The following is a 19,577-nucleotide window of genomic DNA, read 5'->3' on the forward strand; positions in this document are numbered from 1 at the left end:
ATAATATATGATTATGTAATATATTTAAAAAAAACATAATATATAATAAGATATCGTTTGGCGTAGTAATAGCCAAGTTGCTTTCCATCCTTGTTCAAAATCTATGACCATTTGATAATGAGTACTCTTAGAGAGTCAATAAAATATTTGTATAATATGTATAACAGGTTATATGAGTTAAAAAATGAATATCATTCATACTATTCAGAATAACCAAAAACTTAAATTGATTTTGGATTTACTAAAGATCGAATTCTCGACCTTTCGGATCTAGAGCTCTGATATCATGTCATAATATCACTTATCCTAAAAGTTTCAGTTAATGGGAAAAAGTAACATTAATGGTTATATCTCTAATACTGAATCGGACATCCCTAAAACTCTACTGTATATATTGTAAAAATATTTTATTGTCTCCTTATACTTTTTCTTTGATAATTAATTCTAAAAGCAGTGATGGATAGATAAAAAATCCCTTATTAAAAACAACAAAATAAGAAAAACTATAAACGTACAAGTAAATTATAACTAAATTTTTTATTTTTCATCTTGAAGACTTGATTAATTGAGAATATAAAAATATTATTTATTTTTTAAAATACGAGACATCTAAATTCTTTTGAAAAATTAATTTATCTTTATATATTTTAGACGAAGAAATTTAAATGTCTCGTATTTTAGAAGATTAGAAAAATTTTTATATTTTTAATTAGTAAAAAATTTATGTATTTTTTAATTAAAAATTAAAATTTTTTTTGTCTTTTTCTTTCAAAATGCACATAAAAAATAAAAAATTATCGAAATATACTAAAAAAATTAATTTTTATGGACAAAAATGTCATGTCATTAGTGTGTTTGTAAAGTTTAGAATATATTTTTGTTCATTGAAATTAATTTTTTTAGGTGTATTTTAATATTTATAAACTTAGAGTAAATTTTTGTTCATTTCAAACTCTTTAATACATATTTTTGTTGATTTAAAAAAAAATAGTTTTAAAGTTTAATTCTATTCAGAATTATAATAATTAATTCGATTATCACGCCCTTTAAAATCTTATCTAACACATATGTTTAAGATAATTAACGTGTTCATCTTCCTCATATTGTTTTTATTTATGATTTTGTAACATAACACCATTATTATACAGATAAAAACATGATAAGGACTATTTTGGGACACCCTACTAAGTTGGGTACAAAATTTTCCGTCTCTTATACGCACCTGCATATGCCTATCATCACCACCTTTTATACTTATAATTATTTGAGTATCGAACTTTTTTTTATTCTATTTTGCAAATTTTTTGTTCATCACTCCTCGGTAAATTACCACCATTAATCTTCATCACTTTGGTTTCTATTTTCATATATAGAAATAGATTCAATATAGTTTGTTGTCACACAATACTAAGCTAACATAATCGTAATAAAATTTGACTCGAAATCATATTAGTTACCGTGTTTAATTTCGAAGACTAAATTGAGCTTGTATTTATTTTTTTCTTGAACAAATTTAATTAACATATTTGTTCTTAGAATAATTAAAATACAAATAGAAACAGAAACAGTTATTTATTGTTTAATCGATTGCTCTAGAATTAAAGACGTATGGTCTCATAATTATTTTTGTGATTGTCTTCCTCCTCAGAGTCCTAACAACTTTTGAACATGGTGAACTGCATCAACAGAGATACTTAACCCGTTGAAGAATGTTGACTGTAATTCTCAATTGCTTGTCATCATTTGCTGGAATTGCTGGAAAGTTCGCAACCAGTTAATTTTTAAAGGTTCTACTTCTATGTTGCTCAGTGAAATCCAAAGAACTCACAGTTTAAGTCGTCATATCCATGAGGAAAGTTCTTAGTTGCATTCAATTTGATTTATCATTCTTTCTTCTTTAAGATTTTTTCTTTGTTTTTCGACCACGCACCGTTGGATGAATACCTTCAGTGTAGTGCTTTTGAGAAATCCCCACCTTTTATTATACTGTCCTGTTTTTAAACATCTTTGTATTTCATTTTTCAATAATTACTGAAATATAACCTATTATCTTTAAAAAAAAATACAAATTTTTATTAAAAAAAGTATTATTTTGCTTTTGGTTTGCGCCTTCTGATTTTGATTGTTAACGAGAATTTATTTCAAAAAGTTCTATTAATTTAAGTAAAAAAAAATTATTACTATCTCTTTCATAATCTATTTTATTTTACTACATAAAATTCTAAGAATTTAATAACATTAAAAAAGAACAAATTTATCCATCAAGTTACGTTTGTTTATCGACACAAACACTAAAAACTAAAACATAAAATTATATTTGAAACATAAAATATCATATTTTAAAATATTAGATAATATATTTCATATTTTTTGAGATATTAATAAAAAGTATAATTTATTTTTTATTTTTTATTTTATTATTATTATTAATTTTTTATAATCATATTTTTTTATTATATTTTTTCTAAATTTTTTATAAATAAGATTAAATTAAACTTTTATAATTTATTATTTTTTATATTTTATCTGTTAACTAATTAGATGCTAAATTGCTACTAAAAGGAGATAAAAAAAACTTCAAATTTATTATTTTCAAGGTGAGAAACCTCTTGCTTTTTGTAAGTTGTAACTAGGTTAACTATATTAAAATAAGAAAAATTCTTAGGATCAATAATATAATTTTTAATATTTTTAGTTATTATTTAAAGATATTAACTATATATTCTTTACATGTAAAACTCTTATAAATATAGATATAAATTATTACTAGTCAAGTACTAATAAAAAATAAAAATATTTACTAATCATATAATATTATCATTATTCTTAAAATAAATTTCAATAATTTTTTAACGTGGAGAAAATTATCAAAGCAAAGAAAATAACAAAAATACTTGCAAAAAACATTGAATATTTATAAAAATTATCCAATCATGAGTAAATTAGACAATGTTAACAAATATTCTATATTTTATTATTTTTAAAATTTTTTTAGAGAAACATTAGAAAAGATTATTGAAATTTATTGTTATTAATAACTATTTTTAGTCCTTAATTTAATTTTAACTTATTCTTTTAAATATTAATTACTAATTTTTAATAAAAAATAACAAATTTTAATAATCTTTTATTTTTTTTAATTTTACTAATTTATATTTTAAAAACATAAATTAAAAATACAGTAAAAAATATTTTATAAATATTATTATTATATTTTTAAAATACGTGTTTAGAGCACAAAATAGTTAATTTTTTTTTAATTTTTCTTTCTAGATTTTTTTTAATCCTGGCTCACATTTTGTGTCACAGACACACTATAAACACTTATTCTCTCTCTCTTTCTCTCTCTCTCTTTTAACCTGTTTGTGTTTGTTCCCCTTGTTCTCTCTCTTTCTCTGAATGATGATGATGATGGTGATGAGAAGATGGAGTTGATGAGAGAGAAATGGCACAGCCACAGCCACAGCCACAGCAACACCACCATCATCACAACAACAACAATGGCGGTGGTAGCACCACCCAAAAACAACACCACCATGTTCTCCATGACTTTCTCGGCATGAAGCCCAACAACGATATACGCCTCTCTACTGACCTCTCACCTTCCTCTTCCTCCGCCGCTGCACGCGGCCCCTTCTCCTCCTCCGCCGCCTCCGACATCGCTTCCGGTGAGTCACTCACTCACCGAGTTACCGACTTAGTAGTAGTACCCCCTTCCAACCCGCCATTTGAGTTTAACCTTAAAATGCAATCTTTTTGTTCTTTCTAACTTGGTAACTCCACTTTTTTCCATACTTAGTTCACACTTTTCAGTGAATTCTTTTAAATAAATAATTTAAGAAAAACTTCTTTTCATCATAAGCGCATTATGAAATTATTTTTTGAAAATGAAAAAAAAAATATTTTGAAGAGCATTGTTTTGTTACTTGTGATCTGTTTCTATGCATCAATTCTCATCCATTGGTGTTGTTCTCTCTATTTCTCTCTCTCTCTCTCTCTCAGGTGTTAGGGTAGGTTGATTCTTATGGTTTAATAACATAATTTTTGTGTGTCTTTGGAATTTTTGTTCTATTTATTTATTTTCCCTAAATAGTTGTTTCCTTCATTATCCTAAGCTTTCAGTCTAGAGTATTTAGCTTAACATAGTAGTAGCTTTTTAATTTTTTGTTTTAATTTTGGGTAATGTAAATTTAATTAATGGCAGCGTTTATTCTGCGTTGGAGTTGTTCCAATGGCTTTACACCATTGTTTTGGGCTTGATTCTCTTTTTCATTTTTCTGCATTTGTTATTTTTCATTGGGTTTTTGCTAATAATCTTAATGAGTGGCCACCTTTTTCATTTTACATCTTGGAGTGCTGAATTTAATCAATCATTTTGAATAACAATTAGAGTGAAACTATGGTTGTGACTTCTGTCTTGTCAATTATAGTGAAAACTATAAGGCATTACTATTGAGTAGATATGCTTGCTTACTTAAAGAAATCTTTTAATGGTTCTTGTTTCTATAAATGTAATGTATTTCCCCTCATCAATTTGATAGAAAAACAGGTAGGGAATCATCTTGAAGGGGTTCCATACTATGGTCCACGAAGTGATTTTTCTGGCACCGAGATAAGCAACAGATTAGTGGGAAACAAGAGAAGCAATTCTGATTCTACTTTTATGGGTTCCTCCAGAGATGCCTTCCAAATGGTCCCTGAGTCCTTTCAAAACTCTCATTTGATGAAGGTTTGATTGAAATTCTGAATAATTCTTTTTTCCTATCCTGTGTTTACAATTACTGAATAAGAAAAAGGTGCTCTTGATTTGTCTCCTGTACTCATTGATATCTAAAAGTTCTATTTTGATACAGGTCCTTCGTAGTGCTGCCGGAGGAGAGAAGCTTAGAAGGCCAAATGATGATGAAGTGTTGCTCGGTATGCAGTCGCTGAAGCCAATGTCTGCTTCTCTATTTCAGCCTCCTACAAGTTCCAAGCTTGATGCCAATAAATGGGAACGATCTTTACTCATGAATGTTGGCCCTTCCATGCAGCATCCCCCACGTGGAGGTCAACTGACGCCGTTTGTACACCAAATAGCCTCAAACAAAATGAGGGATGCCAATGCCGGTCCTTCATTTATTTCTCAGTCAGCTGCTGATGAAGGATCTAGAACAGGAATTAAGGGCCCTGGCATTTTAAGTTCCATAAACCCAACTGCTTTGGGCATTGAGAAATCATCATCTGCAGGGTTTCTTGGTGGAAGCAGGACAAAGACTGTAAGTAATGTAGTGGACCCCGAATCATCGACACTTCCAAGGTAAATCTTTCCACCTTGGTTCTTTCTACTTTTGGTCCCTCTCACAAAATGGAGAAGCTACTTGATTTTGGTTCATTTTGGTATTGGTTGCAGTCAACATGGCCAAAAATCTTCCAGCCGCCAGATGACTATATTTTACGGGGGTCAGGCTCATGTTTTCGATGATGTCCACCCTCACAAGGTCGGTCTGCCTTATTGGTAGCTTGCCATATCTGTTTATTACATGTTTACTTTCAGTGAAATAAGGCCTCTAATTAACTAGGCTGACTGGCAATTTTTCAAGCAAAATTTAACTCCTATATGATAACTATGCTTCTGTTCCAATTCTTGTTGAGAAACATGTATTGATATACTGGATTGATTTCCATAGAAACCATACCACTCTAATGTAGTTGCTAGAGTTTGCTTTACTTTGTCATTGCAGCTGGAAAAAAGCTCTGTGGCAATCATTGATTCAACTCTGCTTAAGTTTTGGCACCCAGATGGAAGATCACTATTCAGTATTTTCTATTTGAACAGTTATCCTAACCTTTTTCTGGTATTCCAGAATGTATATGCTGCTCTTTATATAAAAATACCTGTGTTTAAAGTTGGTATAGCACTTATAATACAAATTGATGGAAAAATAGATGTAAACGATAGGATTTAAGCTTTATGGACAAAATGGAAGAGTGCCAAATTGATTATAAGAATTTAGATTGAAATGGTTTGTCTTTAGAAATGGCTTACAATAAAACATGAAAAACGCTGTTTTATCTATTTTACCTATCCCATCTAGTTCTAGTAGGAAAAATCTTGTCAATTGTTTATTGAGAAGTAATTTGGGGTAGCGCTTAGTGTGAAAAAGATTAGAGTTGCTTTAAGTGTTTTGTCTATAGACATGGTTCACAATAGGGCACGATAGTATCGATTGATCCTTGTAATCAAGCCTAGCTAATGGGTTAAGGATTGGTTGTTGTTGTTGGTTGGGAGTAGTGTTTAAGATCAGTCTTATTCCCCTTTCTGTCTTTTCTTTCCCCTCGTACTTTTGTCTTGTACTTTCCAACTTGTTTGCTTCTTTTGGGAGTTTATGGACTTCCTATTACTTTTTGGCTTTCCAAAATAATTTTCTAATGTTAAATTAAAGCTAAGAATTGGATAGGTTTGAAGATTATTGTATAAATTATGCTTGACTTCGGCATAGACTCTGAGCAGTAGATGAAAGCACTTAATTCTTGTATGTTTAGCTGTTGATGAAACACCATATGTTCTTTCATCAATGGGACTTGGAGAAGGCCTGATTTAACCTTGTGTCATAGTTCTTTATGGTACCTAGTGCAAAATAATGAGCTGTGTCGGTTTACATAAGTAGTATACCAATCTGAAGTTGTTTTTACTTTTTAATTGCAATGTAAAAGGATTTGTAGCAACTAATAATGCAATTGCTATGTTATGGTGCTTGGGTGGAAACCACTATTGGTGTATTTTCAATTACTGATGAGAACTTGTGCACTTCTCTTTTAGTATTCCAGAATATATATTCTGTTGATTGGCTCTTTATAATAGAAAATAATTAATGATTTTTTGGTGTTAGTTGTCACAATAGTTTTTAAAGTACATGCAACAGTTGTTATGACAGAATACAGGATGACTGGGAAATTAAAGAAGTTAATTGTAATAGGAAAGTAATTATTATTAATCCATTTAGGGTGGTTTTGGTAAAGCTGATTGGAGAGGTGCTTGTCTTTTCAGAAGCATAAGCACTCACTTTGTGTTTGTTGAATAAAATAATACAATGTGATTGTGTTTTAGTTTTTAAAGGCTAGAGATGCTTTTGAAAGCACGTATAAAGATTTTTTCCAATGCTAGCTTATGCTTTTCCAAAAAAAAAGTTTAATATAATCTTATATGTTAATAAATAGCCAGATGTACTTTATTACGTTTATGACTATAACTATTGAATTCAAAAAATTAAAAGTAATTTCACCGAACACTATTTTTGTAACTTTAAAAGTTTATTAAAAGCCACTTTTATTTTTATTTTTTACCAAACATAACTGTTGCAATTTTTGAAAAGCTATGTTTGGAAAGCCAAGAAAGATAAGCAACTTTTGAAAAGCATAAGGTTTACCAAACCCACCCTTAGTCAACCTTATATTTTGGGGAAATAGCTTGTTTCTGGTTTTTTGTTAATATATGATTTGGGATAGCACCACCTATTGTGGAAAAGAATCTTGCTTTTAGTGGTATAATCACATGTGAAGCTTTGGAGGCATGAATAAGCCAAGTACATCAAATGAATGGTAGTTCAATAAAGATACCAAGAAAAGTAATAGGTGAAACTCTTGAGAAGCATTTAGATTTAGTGGTTTGCCTAAGGGTGTGTGATTCACAATAGAACACCATGGCATCGTTTAATTATGCTGTCAACCCTACCTAGTGGTAGTGGGAAACTATAATGGTGGCTTTTGTTGTGATAGTGATCAAGTTGGTTATTGTTCCCCTTTTGCCTGCTTTTTATTTTCTTCAGGATTTTTGTCTTGATCTTCTCCACATTTTTTCTATGGCTGAGATATGGAAATTTTAGAACTCATTTTTATATTTTTTTTTACTTTCCAAAATATATTTCCAGTAAAAGCTAACACTTGGAGTTTATTGCTATAGCTAGTTGTATCAAACTTTTACAAGGTTGGCCTTTGTGGTATAAATTGTGCTAGGCTTGCGCTTAAATTCTGATTTGTAGATGAAACATTAAATTTTCTTTCAATAGCATCAATTTAAAGAAGATCCAATGTTACCTTGTTTCTTGGTTAATTTTAATTCTTGGTGCAAATGTTGGGCCATGTTGTATGATCTCTGTCCTGAAATTATAAGTTAGCAGCAAGATGTTACAATGCGTCTTGGGATCTCATTTACTGCCTTGAGTTTCAAAATCTGTTGGCATTCAATGCTGGTTTTCAGCAAATTTCTCTTTTGATAATCTCTTAATATTGGTTACTTGATTAGTTGTATTGAGCAAGTACGTGTGCTTTGTGATTATTTATTTTTAAATGTGCTTTTGGATATCTAGTTGGAAAGTTTTCAAGTATTGATTATGACCAGAATGATTAGTATTCATATAGTTGTATATCCTAAATATACCTTAAAATTGCGTGTAACCATTGGTGTCAATGAATTAAAATGATAATAAGCTTCTGTAAAACCACTTAAATAGGTACATTGCTACAAAATCAAAATTAGTAGGTCGTTGATGCGGACAATGAGAGACTCTTAAAGGGCATGCTTTGCTTTGGAAAAGGCTTTCTGGACATGGAAATGACAAATTGGTTATCATATTAATATGGGCATCACGAAATTCATTGTCTTTGTTTTAGTTGGTATCTATATTTAGGATATTAATTGTTTGCTTTAATCAAAATATAGTGAGGATATGTTAAACTTTGTAAACTTATTATTAATCTTCTGTACATGGTAACAAACTAAAACAGTGGATAGATAGTGTATATACACTATATACAACACAACAACAAAACAATAATGATTCTAAGCCTTATCTTGTTAGGTTTGGTCAGCGTAATTGATCACTTGATGCTATAGAGTATAGTCCTTTCCAATGCTTTAATCTATTGCTGTGTTTAAATATTAAATAATGAGCAGTTATGATGTTCTTGGAAAATTTTAAGGTGCATACTATAGAAAAGTCTTAATTTATATCATTATTTAGGATCTGAAATTCTATGCATGCAGAATGAGGGTACATGATTTCATGTTTTCATCTAATATATGCAGGCAGATGTTATAATGTCTTTAGCCGGATCAAATGGCGGATCATGGTCAACTGCATTCTCGCCGAAATCTTCTGTAAAGCTGGCGAATGATAGTAACTTGCATAGTGGAGAGAACGACACGGGTATCCCACATGATCTTCACGGGAGGTTGCCTATTACTGGAAGTTCTAGCCATGCCATTGTGCCTGGTGATCGAATATCTACTCCGGCAGGTAATCCTCCAACATAGCTGCATGTTTTTTATTTCTCATCAAGAGTACTTTCTAATTTCTACTCCCAAAAACATAAGAGCTCCAAAGGTTGATCCCATCCCTTCTTATAAAACAACTAACTGTTGGCTCAATAAGCCGAGTAAATGGTTACATTGATAAAACGACGTCTAATTGTTCTATTTGTAAATCATTTTCATGCTTTACCAATTTATTAGCATTCCTTCTCAGAATTTGTTCATACCAACTCAAAATTTGCTCATTGCTTTTTTAGCTTATGATCTATATGAACTTTATGGGATAATGTTTCTCTTCCTAGAACAAGAAAAGTGCAATTAACCTTCCTGAACTTTGGCTTATATGCAGTTATCAAGCAGTGCCAAAGACTTCTGTTAACATTTTCTTTTTCCAAAAGTATTCATTTACATCATTGACAAAATTACCCCTTAATAGAAGCTGTAAATTGCACATGAACCAATGTTTCAGGGTGGTTAATTGCATTATTCGCCGAGTTTATGTCGTTCTAATCATTCATCATTTTGTTATGTATTGCTAAATAACTAGTTGTAGTGGCAAACCAGGGAAGCATTGTATCTAAACATACAAGAAATCCTGTTCAAGCATCTGAACCCAGATCTGAAGACAAAAAAAGAGCACAATGATACCGAGTTTTGAGTCTGAAAGGTTTGTTTATGTTCTATTAATTAATTGGAAGGCTTAAGAGCGAGCTTTCTCTTATTCTGATTACTATTGAGTATCATCCTCTTAGGGTATCAATTTTCTTCTAATCTTATAACTTATTAACCTTTTTTTTTTCTTTTTTTCTAACATTAAGAGGATCTTGTACTGCGGTTTCCATTTTGGTACAAAAAATTTTTTAGATAACGAAGACTTGTTCTTGTCTAAGGTTGCCTCGTCGCCTCTATGTTCAACTAGTGCTTGCATGTGTAGTTTAATTTAGTATCAATTGATCTGAATAAAGTTACTTGATGCTGGTCTTTCGTAGGAACATCATTTTATGGTTACTATACCAGTATAACTATTAGTCTTGATCTTTTGATGGAACAACCTACATTTGAGTTTTGTCACCAAAGGGTTTGACTGATCTTGATCCGTTTCAACCTACATAGCTTTGTGTGTTCTACCTTTATAAGGGAGGAAGAATGCAAGGTTTCTTTAAATCTTCAAATTCATCCATAATAAAATTCGTCAAATTTTTTAGCAAATTTTCTTCTATTTTGTTTTGATAATATTCATAGGGAAAAGTATATGAACCAACTTCAAATAAGTCAAAAATGGAATAACTTAATTAATTATAAATATAGTAATTAGTTTTATTTATTTATGATTTAAAATATTGATTATTAATACATTCAGTATCATTGCAACGTGAATCACAAAAACTGATTCAATTAGCTTCCGTCTTTTCATTCTCTTTCTCTCTTCAAATGCCTAAAACATCTTAATTTACAAAGAAAAGAAACATCCTAATGTTTAGTATAAGCACCATTACGTAGAGGTTTTGGATTTATTCAGAGATATTTGGCTGGTTTTTTGTTGGAACCATCTTAGTTCCCTAGCATTATTGTATTCATAATTGAAAAATATCTTTTGGTGGTTCTTTTTGATACATCTCTTCTCAACAAACCTAAAACTGGGTAGAGGCAAAATAGAACCTCAAACAAACAATTAATTTAGGTTAGTCGAGTGGTCAGTTCACTGGTCTATTTAAACAAGTGTCAAGAGTTTTGAATTTTGCTTTATATATGTAGTAACCCATTAATCAGTGTTATACTCTTATAAATGGAGTTCAAATTCACGTCGTGGAGAACACCATGGAAAGAAAAAAAACTCTCAAACAAACAACAAATCAGACCAAGCACAAGAGTATAACACAACAAAACACACTACACAAAGCTACAATCCAAAAACATATCAATACCATAATAAGATTCATATATCTATTAGCACTTTTTCTGAGAAAAGATGATCCCTGAAGCTCATGCACCTCAGGTTTGTTTGCAAAATAACCCCTCCTCTTTGATTGTGGCCACATTTAACTCCTTACGAAGATCATAGCATATCTAGCTTTCCATAAACTCCACAAGGTACCAAGTTTGACCAGAGGCTTTTCGTAAAACTGGAGGAGTAATTGACCCTCTGCCGAGCATTCTTCTCTATAGAAAACCTGCGAAAAACATTTAACAGTATAAGATCCAGATTTTTCATGATTCCATACCATGAATTCCCACTCTCCATCAGCACATACAACTATACAAGTGAGAGTTAATACCAAGAGAATCAAATAATCAATTAAAAGATATAGTACAGATTTTCTGTATTACATAAGAATTATGGATAGACTTCTCAATTTAATATGATTAGGAAGATCAGATTCATAATGTCGAGCTTATATTCTAATGTGTAACTATTCACGAGGATAAAGTCGTTTTGCGAGCTTACTTGTTTTAACCACATAAAAGAATTTATAATTGGGATCTAAAGTTTAACTTAAAAGTAAGTAATTCTTCTATATTGTCATTAAATTGATTTATTATCAAGTTCTTGCAATTGAGTATCCATTGTATCAATAAATAAGTTAACACAACAGTATTCTCGATTGAGATTTGGTCAACAATTTTGCAATTTCGACCTTTCTAAAAATATATAATGCATTCATATAAGGAACTTTAACATCATGTTTTTCACATAATAGTATAACCTCTTTGAATAATGTCCCCCAATATGGTAGTAGAAATTAGAATTAATGAAATTTAATATATCTTGGTTTTTTCGTTGCAACGCTTGATAAAGATTATGAATAACTTCTAATAACTCACAATCTTTCATAAACAATGCTTGAAACCCATTTTATGCGCATATTATTAGTTCTATCATATGTTCGTCCTCTAATATTGTGGATACTAAGATTATAATGAAAAAAAAAAACCAAAGAAATTTCTTTTTGTCAAAATCAAAGAACAAGTATCATGAACATGAACAAGATGAAAGATTTTTTTTTAACACTACCATGTTTGTCCAGGAATCTTAATACCACAAATCGTGCACGGGCTTTTTTCTTTAATTTTTTATTAATAATAAAATTAAACTTAAAATTTTATTCATATTACTTATAATTTCTAACTTCTAAGATTATTGTACTTTATCTTTTTTTTTTTAACATTATCCTTATCATCCTTTCAATTATTGTGCTATTTCATCTTTCTTATATATATAATTATAAAAAATCACTTATTTTTAGGTTAGCAAATATTTTTAGAATGTGTAAACTTTTGTGTGTGATAAATAAGTATATATACAAATAGAGAAATAAAATTACTATATTCGTGTAGATGCAAATTGAAAAGTGAGGTTCTGACCTGTTTGTACTTACAAGTTATACATTGACTGTGTTCTTGAGAGGCCATTGATTGTCCTCTCAAGTCTCAGATTTGTGCTATCTATTTCTACTATACATACATACTATATATAATAAGAATTAAGGAAAAACTGATGTATATTTCTTTTTTTTTTTGTGCTTTAAATGTTTTTTACTATATTTGATCAATTTAAGAATTTTTAATCAGAATATAAGATAATTATTACTATCAAATTACTAATATTGCATTCGTTATTTTTACATATATTTAATAATAAAAGGGTGACGTAATTAAATATTAATACAGTAGTATCTAATAATATATTATCTATTATATATTACTAATTTTATAATTAAAATATATCACATAACACTCTCTTATTATAACTGAATTAAAATTTTTTTCTCTAAAATTAAGGAGACTTTTCTTTCTTTTTTTCTTTTTTTTTTATTTCTCTTTCTCCTCTTCTTACTCGATCTCTCTTATATATTATTACTAATTACTAATTTGATAACCAAATATATTACACAATATTAATTTGACAATCAAAATATGTGCTGTAATCCTCTATGTCATTGCAATTAATTTTTTTTTCAAAATTAAAGAATTCTCTTCCTTCTCCACTAATTCTATTTTTCTTGGCTTCTTAATCTATATGCCACCATTTCTAAATTTTATTATCAAAATATTATTCTTTTCAAATTATTTATCGACATGTTATTATTTTGCTACAGGAGTACCTATTATATATTTTTTAGTTTATTTGATAAAATTTTTAATATTTATTAAAAAATATTAGATATATTAATTTTTAAAAATTTACAATAAAAATTAAATAGAGATATATATAATTATTTTAAAAAACTTATAATGTCATAAAAATATTATGGGCACAAATACTAGTGCATCTTTAAAAGTATACAAATTTAAATTTGACTCCGGGAATTTTTTAAAATACGAAAATCTTACCCCTTTAACATTCTACTACACATGCATAGTTTACCTAAAATAAGTACAAATTTTACTCCCTTAACCTTTGGTTATATGTGCATATTAAGAATTTTTTTAAGGTTAATAGTCAAATTAATTTTTGAAAAATAGAATATTTTTTAAATTCGTCTCTAAAAATTTTTTTCAATCAAATTGGTCTTTTAAATATTACAAATTAATCATATTTGTTCTTTAGTGACTTCATTAATAATTTTTGTTAACGATTAATGACGTAGAATGTTAATTGATAGCATACGTGATACCTAACATGTCCAATTAGACGCTCACTAAATATGTTTATCAAAATCTATCAATTAATCGCTAGGTCATATTAGGAATATAGTTTATGTAATTGAGAAAAATGACTTAATTAATAAATTTTCATGAATATATCTATTCAACGTCTAATTAGACATGTTAAGTATTATGTATGTTGTCAATTAATATTTTATATCATCAATTGTTAATGAAAATTGTTAATAGAGTCATTGAAAGATAAATATAATTAATTCATAATCTTTAAATTACCAATTTGATTGGAAAAATCTTTTAAAAACGAATTTGAAGAATGTGTATTTTTCGAAATTAATTTGATTATCAACTTTTTTTTTTAATTATAGAAATTTGACACGTAAACTTTGTTAAATATGCATGAAGTCAATATGCACTTTTAGAAATATTCAAAAGTTCGGTTTGTCTAGCCCTAGTAAAAGTCGTTTACTATGAACGTGCCTAACCTCATAGCGATGTGCCTAAGAGGATCTTAGAACGTTGAGAGGCTGCGACACATAGATATCAATGATATCATTTAAAACGTTATACATAATACAATTAAATTTGATTCACACTCATTATAATCAAACTATATTTATATTTATAATAAAATATTAATAAAAATATTAGAATATAAGTGACGGTTTTTTGTATTTATATAAAGTTTAATTATGTTACTATAAATTTGATTATTCTTCTATGAAACGTTTGATTATATTTTGTTGCAAAATTTTAACTATTTTGATGGTTGATCACTTTTCTTGAAAAATATATAAAACAATACATATAATAAAATGTAGTAGTAGCTTATTTGATGATTAATTTGTAGTGTTTACAGAAACAATAATATTAGAAAGATAATAATCTAAAGTTACTTTATTTAATTTAATAGTCATAATTTAACATACATAATTATTGTTTTATAAAAATGCAATTCTAATAAACATAATAATTCTCTACAACTTTAGTAGATAGATGCATGAAAATGTCAAGTTTGAAAAAGCTAGCTAACTCACCAAATTGTGTTCCTCATATTCGCACCTTTGAACCTAACTTTGTTTCAATTCAAGTACCGCATATACACGTCACTATTATGGAATTTCAACCACTTTTTTCTTTCTCTTCATCATTTCACACAAGAAACAAGACTGTTATTTGTTGTAGCATGTTAAATATATAAAATATATATTAAAAATAAAATAAATATTATATATAGTGATTTTTTGCTGGATATTTTGTTTTATTATTACTAGCATTTTGCTGGATATTTTTTACCTGTGTTAATGCATATTTTTATATATTGAAGTGTATTCTTTTTACATTAAAAAAGTGGATTTCATAATAGATGATGTATAGATTACATTTAAAAAGAAAATTAGGTCACCCATATATCAATATACTTTTGACTAATTAATTTAGAAAAAATTCATGTTCTACCACTATTTTAAATTCATGTGAAATTAATTATTAAAAATTATTAAATAATTTAATATATTTAATTAAATTTTCAGTTAATTATTTTCAGCTATCAATTTTATAGGAGGTAAGTTTTCATCATTTAAAATAAATTTTTCATCTGTGCTTGCGGATATTGCAGAGATTTGGCTCTTCACGGGAATTAAATACTCATGATAGTGATGAAAATGAGAACATGTATGTACATATGCTACGGGTAAAAAAAAATAAAATAAAATAAAAAATATACCTGTTATGAGAACAAAAATAGGAATTCCGCTAAGGTCTCGAGTCATGAAGATGGAAATCCGTACTCGCTAATAAATTGGAACGGTAAAAGAGGAGGAAAATAATAAAAAGTTGTTTATTATTACTTTATTTACTATTTTTTAATTATTGTTAATTTTATTTTGTATTTTTATTTATTGAAATAGGTACGGTTTAAATTTCTAAAATTTAAAGTTAAAATTAAAATTATTTTTAATTTTTTATTTAAAATGGTCTTCTATATTATATTTCGAATTAAAATTATCTTTTTAAATTTTTTTAGATAAAAATATTCTTATCTTTCTTTTGACTTCAATTTTATTATCTATCGTCACTATTTTTACTACTACCACTCTTATTCTCACCAATTATTAGTATTTAAATTTAAGAACAAAGCATTTAATAACAATAATACAATATTTAAATTTAAATAATTATCTATTTTATCTATCATTAATAACACAACATTTAAATTCAAGAATATTACCAACAACAATATTATTCATTGTAACTTAATTTTTCAAATTCAACAACAACAGCAAAACATTCATATTTTTTTAAAGAAAAAATTAGGACATAGAATGAAAAAGAAGAAAGAATCAGAAAAAAAAAAGAATTAGACATTGACAATGAAAAAATTTGTTGCTGTTTTCTAAGGACCCGTTAAGTTAGTGTCTATATCTATAAAAAACATGAACATGGTTACACATATTTAATATTTATTTTATAAGACATAAAAATAGAAAGACACAGTTACACATAAAGATACACAAAATACACGTATTTTGTGTCTCATTAAAATGATGAGATACGGTGAAACACAATTTAAAATTTAATTTTAGATAAATTTATTCTTAATATTTTTTTAAAATTTTAATTTTATCCTCATTTATTTAACTTTTTCAGTTTCTTCATCTTGAACTATTTCAATTCTTTCTGTTTTTTTTTTCTTTTTTTTTTGTTAGATATGCCATTTGTCATCACCTTTTTCTTTGTTTCTATCACTTTTCTCAACCCTCGGCACATCTCTCTCACTTTTATTTCTGTTTATATTTTAATTGCTGATCAATTTTTAATTTTTAAAATATAATTATTAAAATTTTTTATTCTATTTCAATTTTTAATTTGAATTGTTAAATTAATAATTAAGTTTTTTGATGATATTGATTTGAATTGAAGTTAAAAAATTAGCATTGATATTAGAAACAAATGATAATGATAATGACAGTGATAATTATGTTTAGGATAAAATAGACATTTGAATTAGATATTGTGTCTTGTGTATCATCACCAAACACAATAATAAAATTTGTGTATATTTGTATATTTGTGCTTATGTCTTTGTGTCTAAATGACACTAACCAAACGCAGCCTAAAATCGCTGTTGAAAAAAAAAAAGAAGAAGAGGAGATCTGTGATCTGAAACCACCATTATTCTTTTTCTCTTTCTCTCGTGGCATATAAATAATAAATAATAAAAAAAGGAGTTCATATAGAGAGAAATAATAGAAATTCTATAAATAATGCAATAACATGTATACAAGATAAAGTTGGTAAAAGAAAAATAAATGTTAAAGGTAGTGGCTAAAAGTACGTTAGTGCAACAGAGAAGTTAGAAATTATTGCTTCTTATAAACATGGTTTTATAAATAAAATCACTTTTACATTTGTAAAGAAGAAAATTAGCCAAACAAAAAATTGAAATTTTTAAGAAGCTTTAACATGTTTTTTCCCTTCAAATGTGTTTATGAAACACTCTTAATTTTGCTGGCATCATTCTTCCGCCTTCTTCTTATACCAAACTCTCGTTTACTTTTTCTGCTTCTATCTTCTTTTCTTTTCTCTTAGACGTGTGTGTGAGAATGAGAAGAAGAAAGAAAATTAATGAAAATGGAGATAGAGATAGAGTTAGCGAAATGAGAGTAAAATAGTTAAAATAATAATTTTACAAACAATTTAAATATTGAGGACTATTTTAATTAAAAAATAAATATTAGAGACAATTTTAATTTTAACTCCAGATTTTAGGATTTAAAATAATACTTTATTTCTTATTCATCATTCATAGGAAGAATTATATGTTTAATTAATGAAATATGACTTTAATTTTTTAATTTAGATTATGTTATATTAATTTATGTGCCGTTTAATCTATTTTGTTATTATTTTCTGTAATTTTTAGTTTTTCTCTATAAATACCTACAAATATATGTTGAAATTCACCCCTTTTTTTTACAGAGTAGATAAATAAAGACGGAAAAAATTGGAAAAAATACCACCGAATATGAATATTATTTTTTACTCTAAAATATATTAGTCTATATGATTTTTTTATTTGTCTCGTATATAAACATTTATATGTTTCTTTCATTTTATTAATAAAATTATCTGACTTTGAAAAAAAATTGATTTATGACTATTTTCATATAAAATTAATAGTTGATAGCTATTAAATATTAATTTAGTAAAATATAGTAAATAATTTAATAACTTTTAACTATAAACTTTAAATGAAAATAAATGCATACGAACTTGATCTTACCCTTATATGAATGAAACGAGTAACCTTACGTTAATTTATTTGTAGTGGACGTTGTTTCTTCTAGGGATGTCAATGGGTAGGACGGGGGCGGGGATGCCTCCTTGCTCCCCATTCCCGCTTCCAGATTTACTCCCTGTCTCCGTTTCCACCTCCGTTCTCCGCCGTGGGGGAACATTGCTCCCCATTCCCATTTTTCACAGGTCCCCATTTTTCGCGGGGACCTCATTCTCCATCTATCTGATAGTTCTAACTAATTATTAATTTTCATATGAATAGAGATGTAAGTATCCATTCTATATAAAAAGTAACAAGATTTTATACAAAAAATCTAAACGACAAGATGGTGACTTCTTTCGAAATGACGCAGTGGGGGAACGCAACGGCGAGCCAGAGAATAGAGAAGTGGACAAGGTGGGAGACGCGGCAACAGAGAGGAGAATGGACACGACGACAAAATTACGGAAAGGAACGTCGCAAATAGAGAGCACGACGCAGTGAGAATCATGGCACGGTGAGGTGTGACGATGCGGTGAGAAGAGAGAACGGCGAGAGGGTGGCTGCAAAGAGGTTGGATGGAGTATGGACATCGTTAGAAATTTCTGAATTGAAGAAGAGTTATGCAAATGAGGATTAGGAGTTTTGGGTGAAATGACTAAAAAACATATATGAGAAATAAACTATTAAGGACAATTTAGTAAATTTATGAATTTCAGAAATTAGCGGGGATGGGGCGAAGATCTCCGCTCGGGTCTCCGCACATACCTCACGAGAATTTTATCTCCCATCCCCATCTCCACGAAAAAGAATTTTCATAGTCGAATCCCCATTCAAAACAGTCTCCACAAAAATTTTCCGCAAAAATTCCCATCTCTCGAAAAATTTTGTCATCCTAATTTCTTCCTTCTACAATTAAAAACTGTCCGAGTCAATTATATACACACATGTACAAATAAAATTCTACAAATGTTAGATATGTAGTAGTAAAGGTCAACCTTGAAAAGTAAAAAAAAGTCAACCTTGAAATAAACCTAGCTAGATCATCAATAATTCTCACCACACACAATGCACATTTGTTGAACCTAAATTTGAATAATTATTGTTGTTCTTTCTTTCTACCCATCATGTTCCACAACAAGACCACATTATTATTCAGCTAAGAAAATTTAGCTTTTATGTATAGAAATTGATGAAAGTCCTGTTGTGTGTATGTGATGTTTGTGATGCACAAATAAAAACAAGTTGAAATAATGTCTTTTATTATTATTATTATTACATTTCACTATTGTTTGATACAACACCAATACCCACCTCAACTTTCTAACTTTTCATATTCAACCCTATATATGTCACGAAAAAGAAATCACTCTTTTTCTTTTATTATTTAATTAGTTAGGC

General features: G+C 28.3%; 1 protein-coding gene across 6 annotated transcripts; it reads left to right on the forward strand.

The window, feature by feature from the left end:
• The first annotated feature begins 3,338 nt into the window (after positions 1-3,338).
• Positions 3,339-10,273, forward strand: LOC107463279 (protein TIFY 8). 6 transcript variants are annotated; one of them, XM_021129794.2, is made up of 7 exons: positions 3,339-3,668; positions 4,542-4,729; positions 4,854-5,299; positions 5,393-5,480; positions 5,724-5,837; positions 9,068-9,278; positions 9,840-10,273. In XM_021129794.2, exons 1-7 carry the CDS (start codon positions 3,446-3,448, stop codon positions 9,935-9,937), a joined length of 1,368 nt encoding a protein of 455 aa, XP_020985453.1. In that variant the 5' UTR covers positions 3,339-3,445; the 3' UTR covers positions 9,938-10,273. The 6 variants fall into 6 exon arrangements, with proteins under 6 accessions (XP_020985453.1, XP_020985454.1, XP_020985455.1 ...); XM_021129795.2 differs by having other exon boundaries at positions 9,846-10,273; XM_021129796.2 differs by having other exon boundaries at positions 9,857-10,273.
• Positions 10,274-19,577: the final 9,304 nt, after the last annotated feature.

The sequence above is a fragment of the Arachis duranensis genome, chromosome 8 (assembly GCF_000817695.3).
Source record: "Arachis duranensis cultivar V14167 chromosome 8, aradu.V14167.gnm2.J7QH, whole genome shotgun sequence".
Classification (NCBI taxonomy): Eukaryota; Viridiplantae; Streptophyta; class Magnoliopsida; order Fabales; family Fabaceae; genus Arachis; species Arachis duranensis.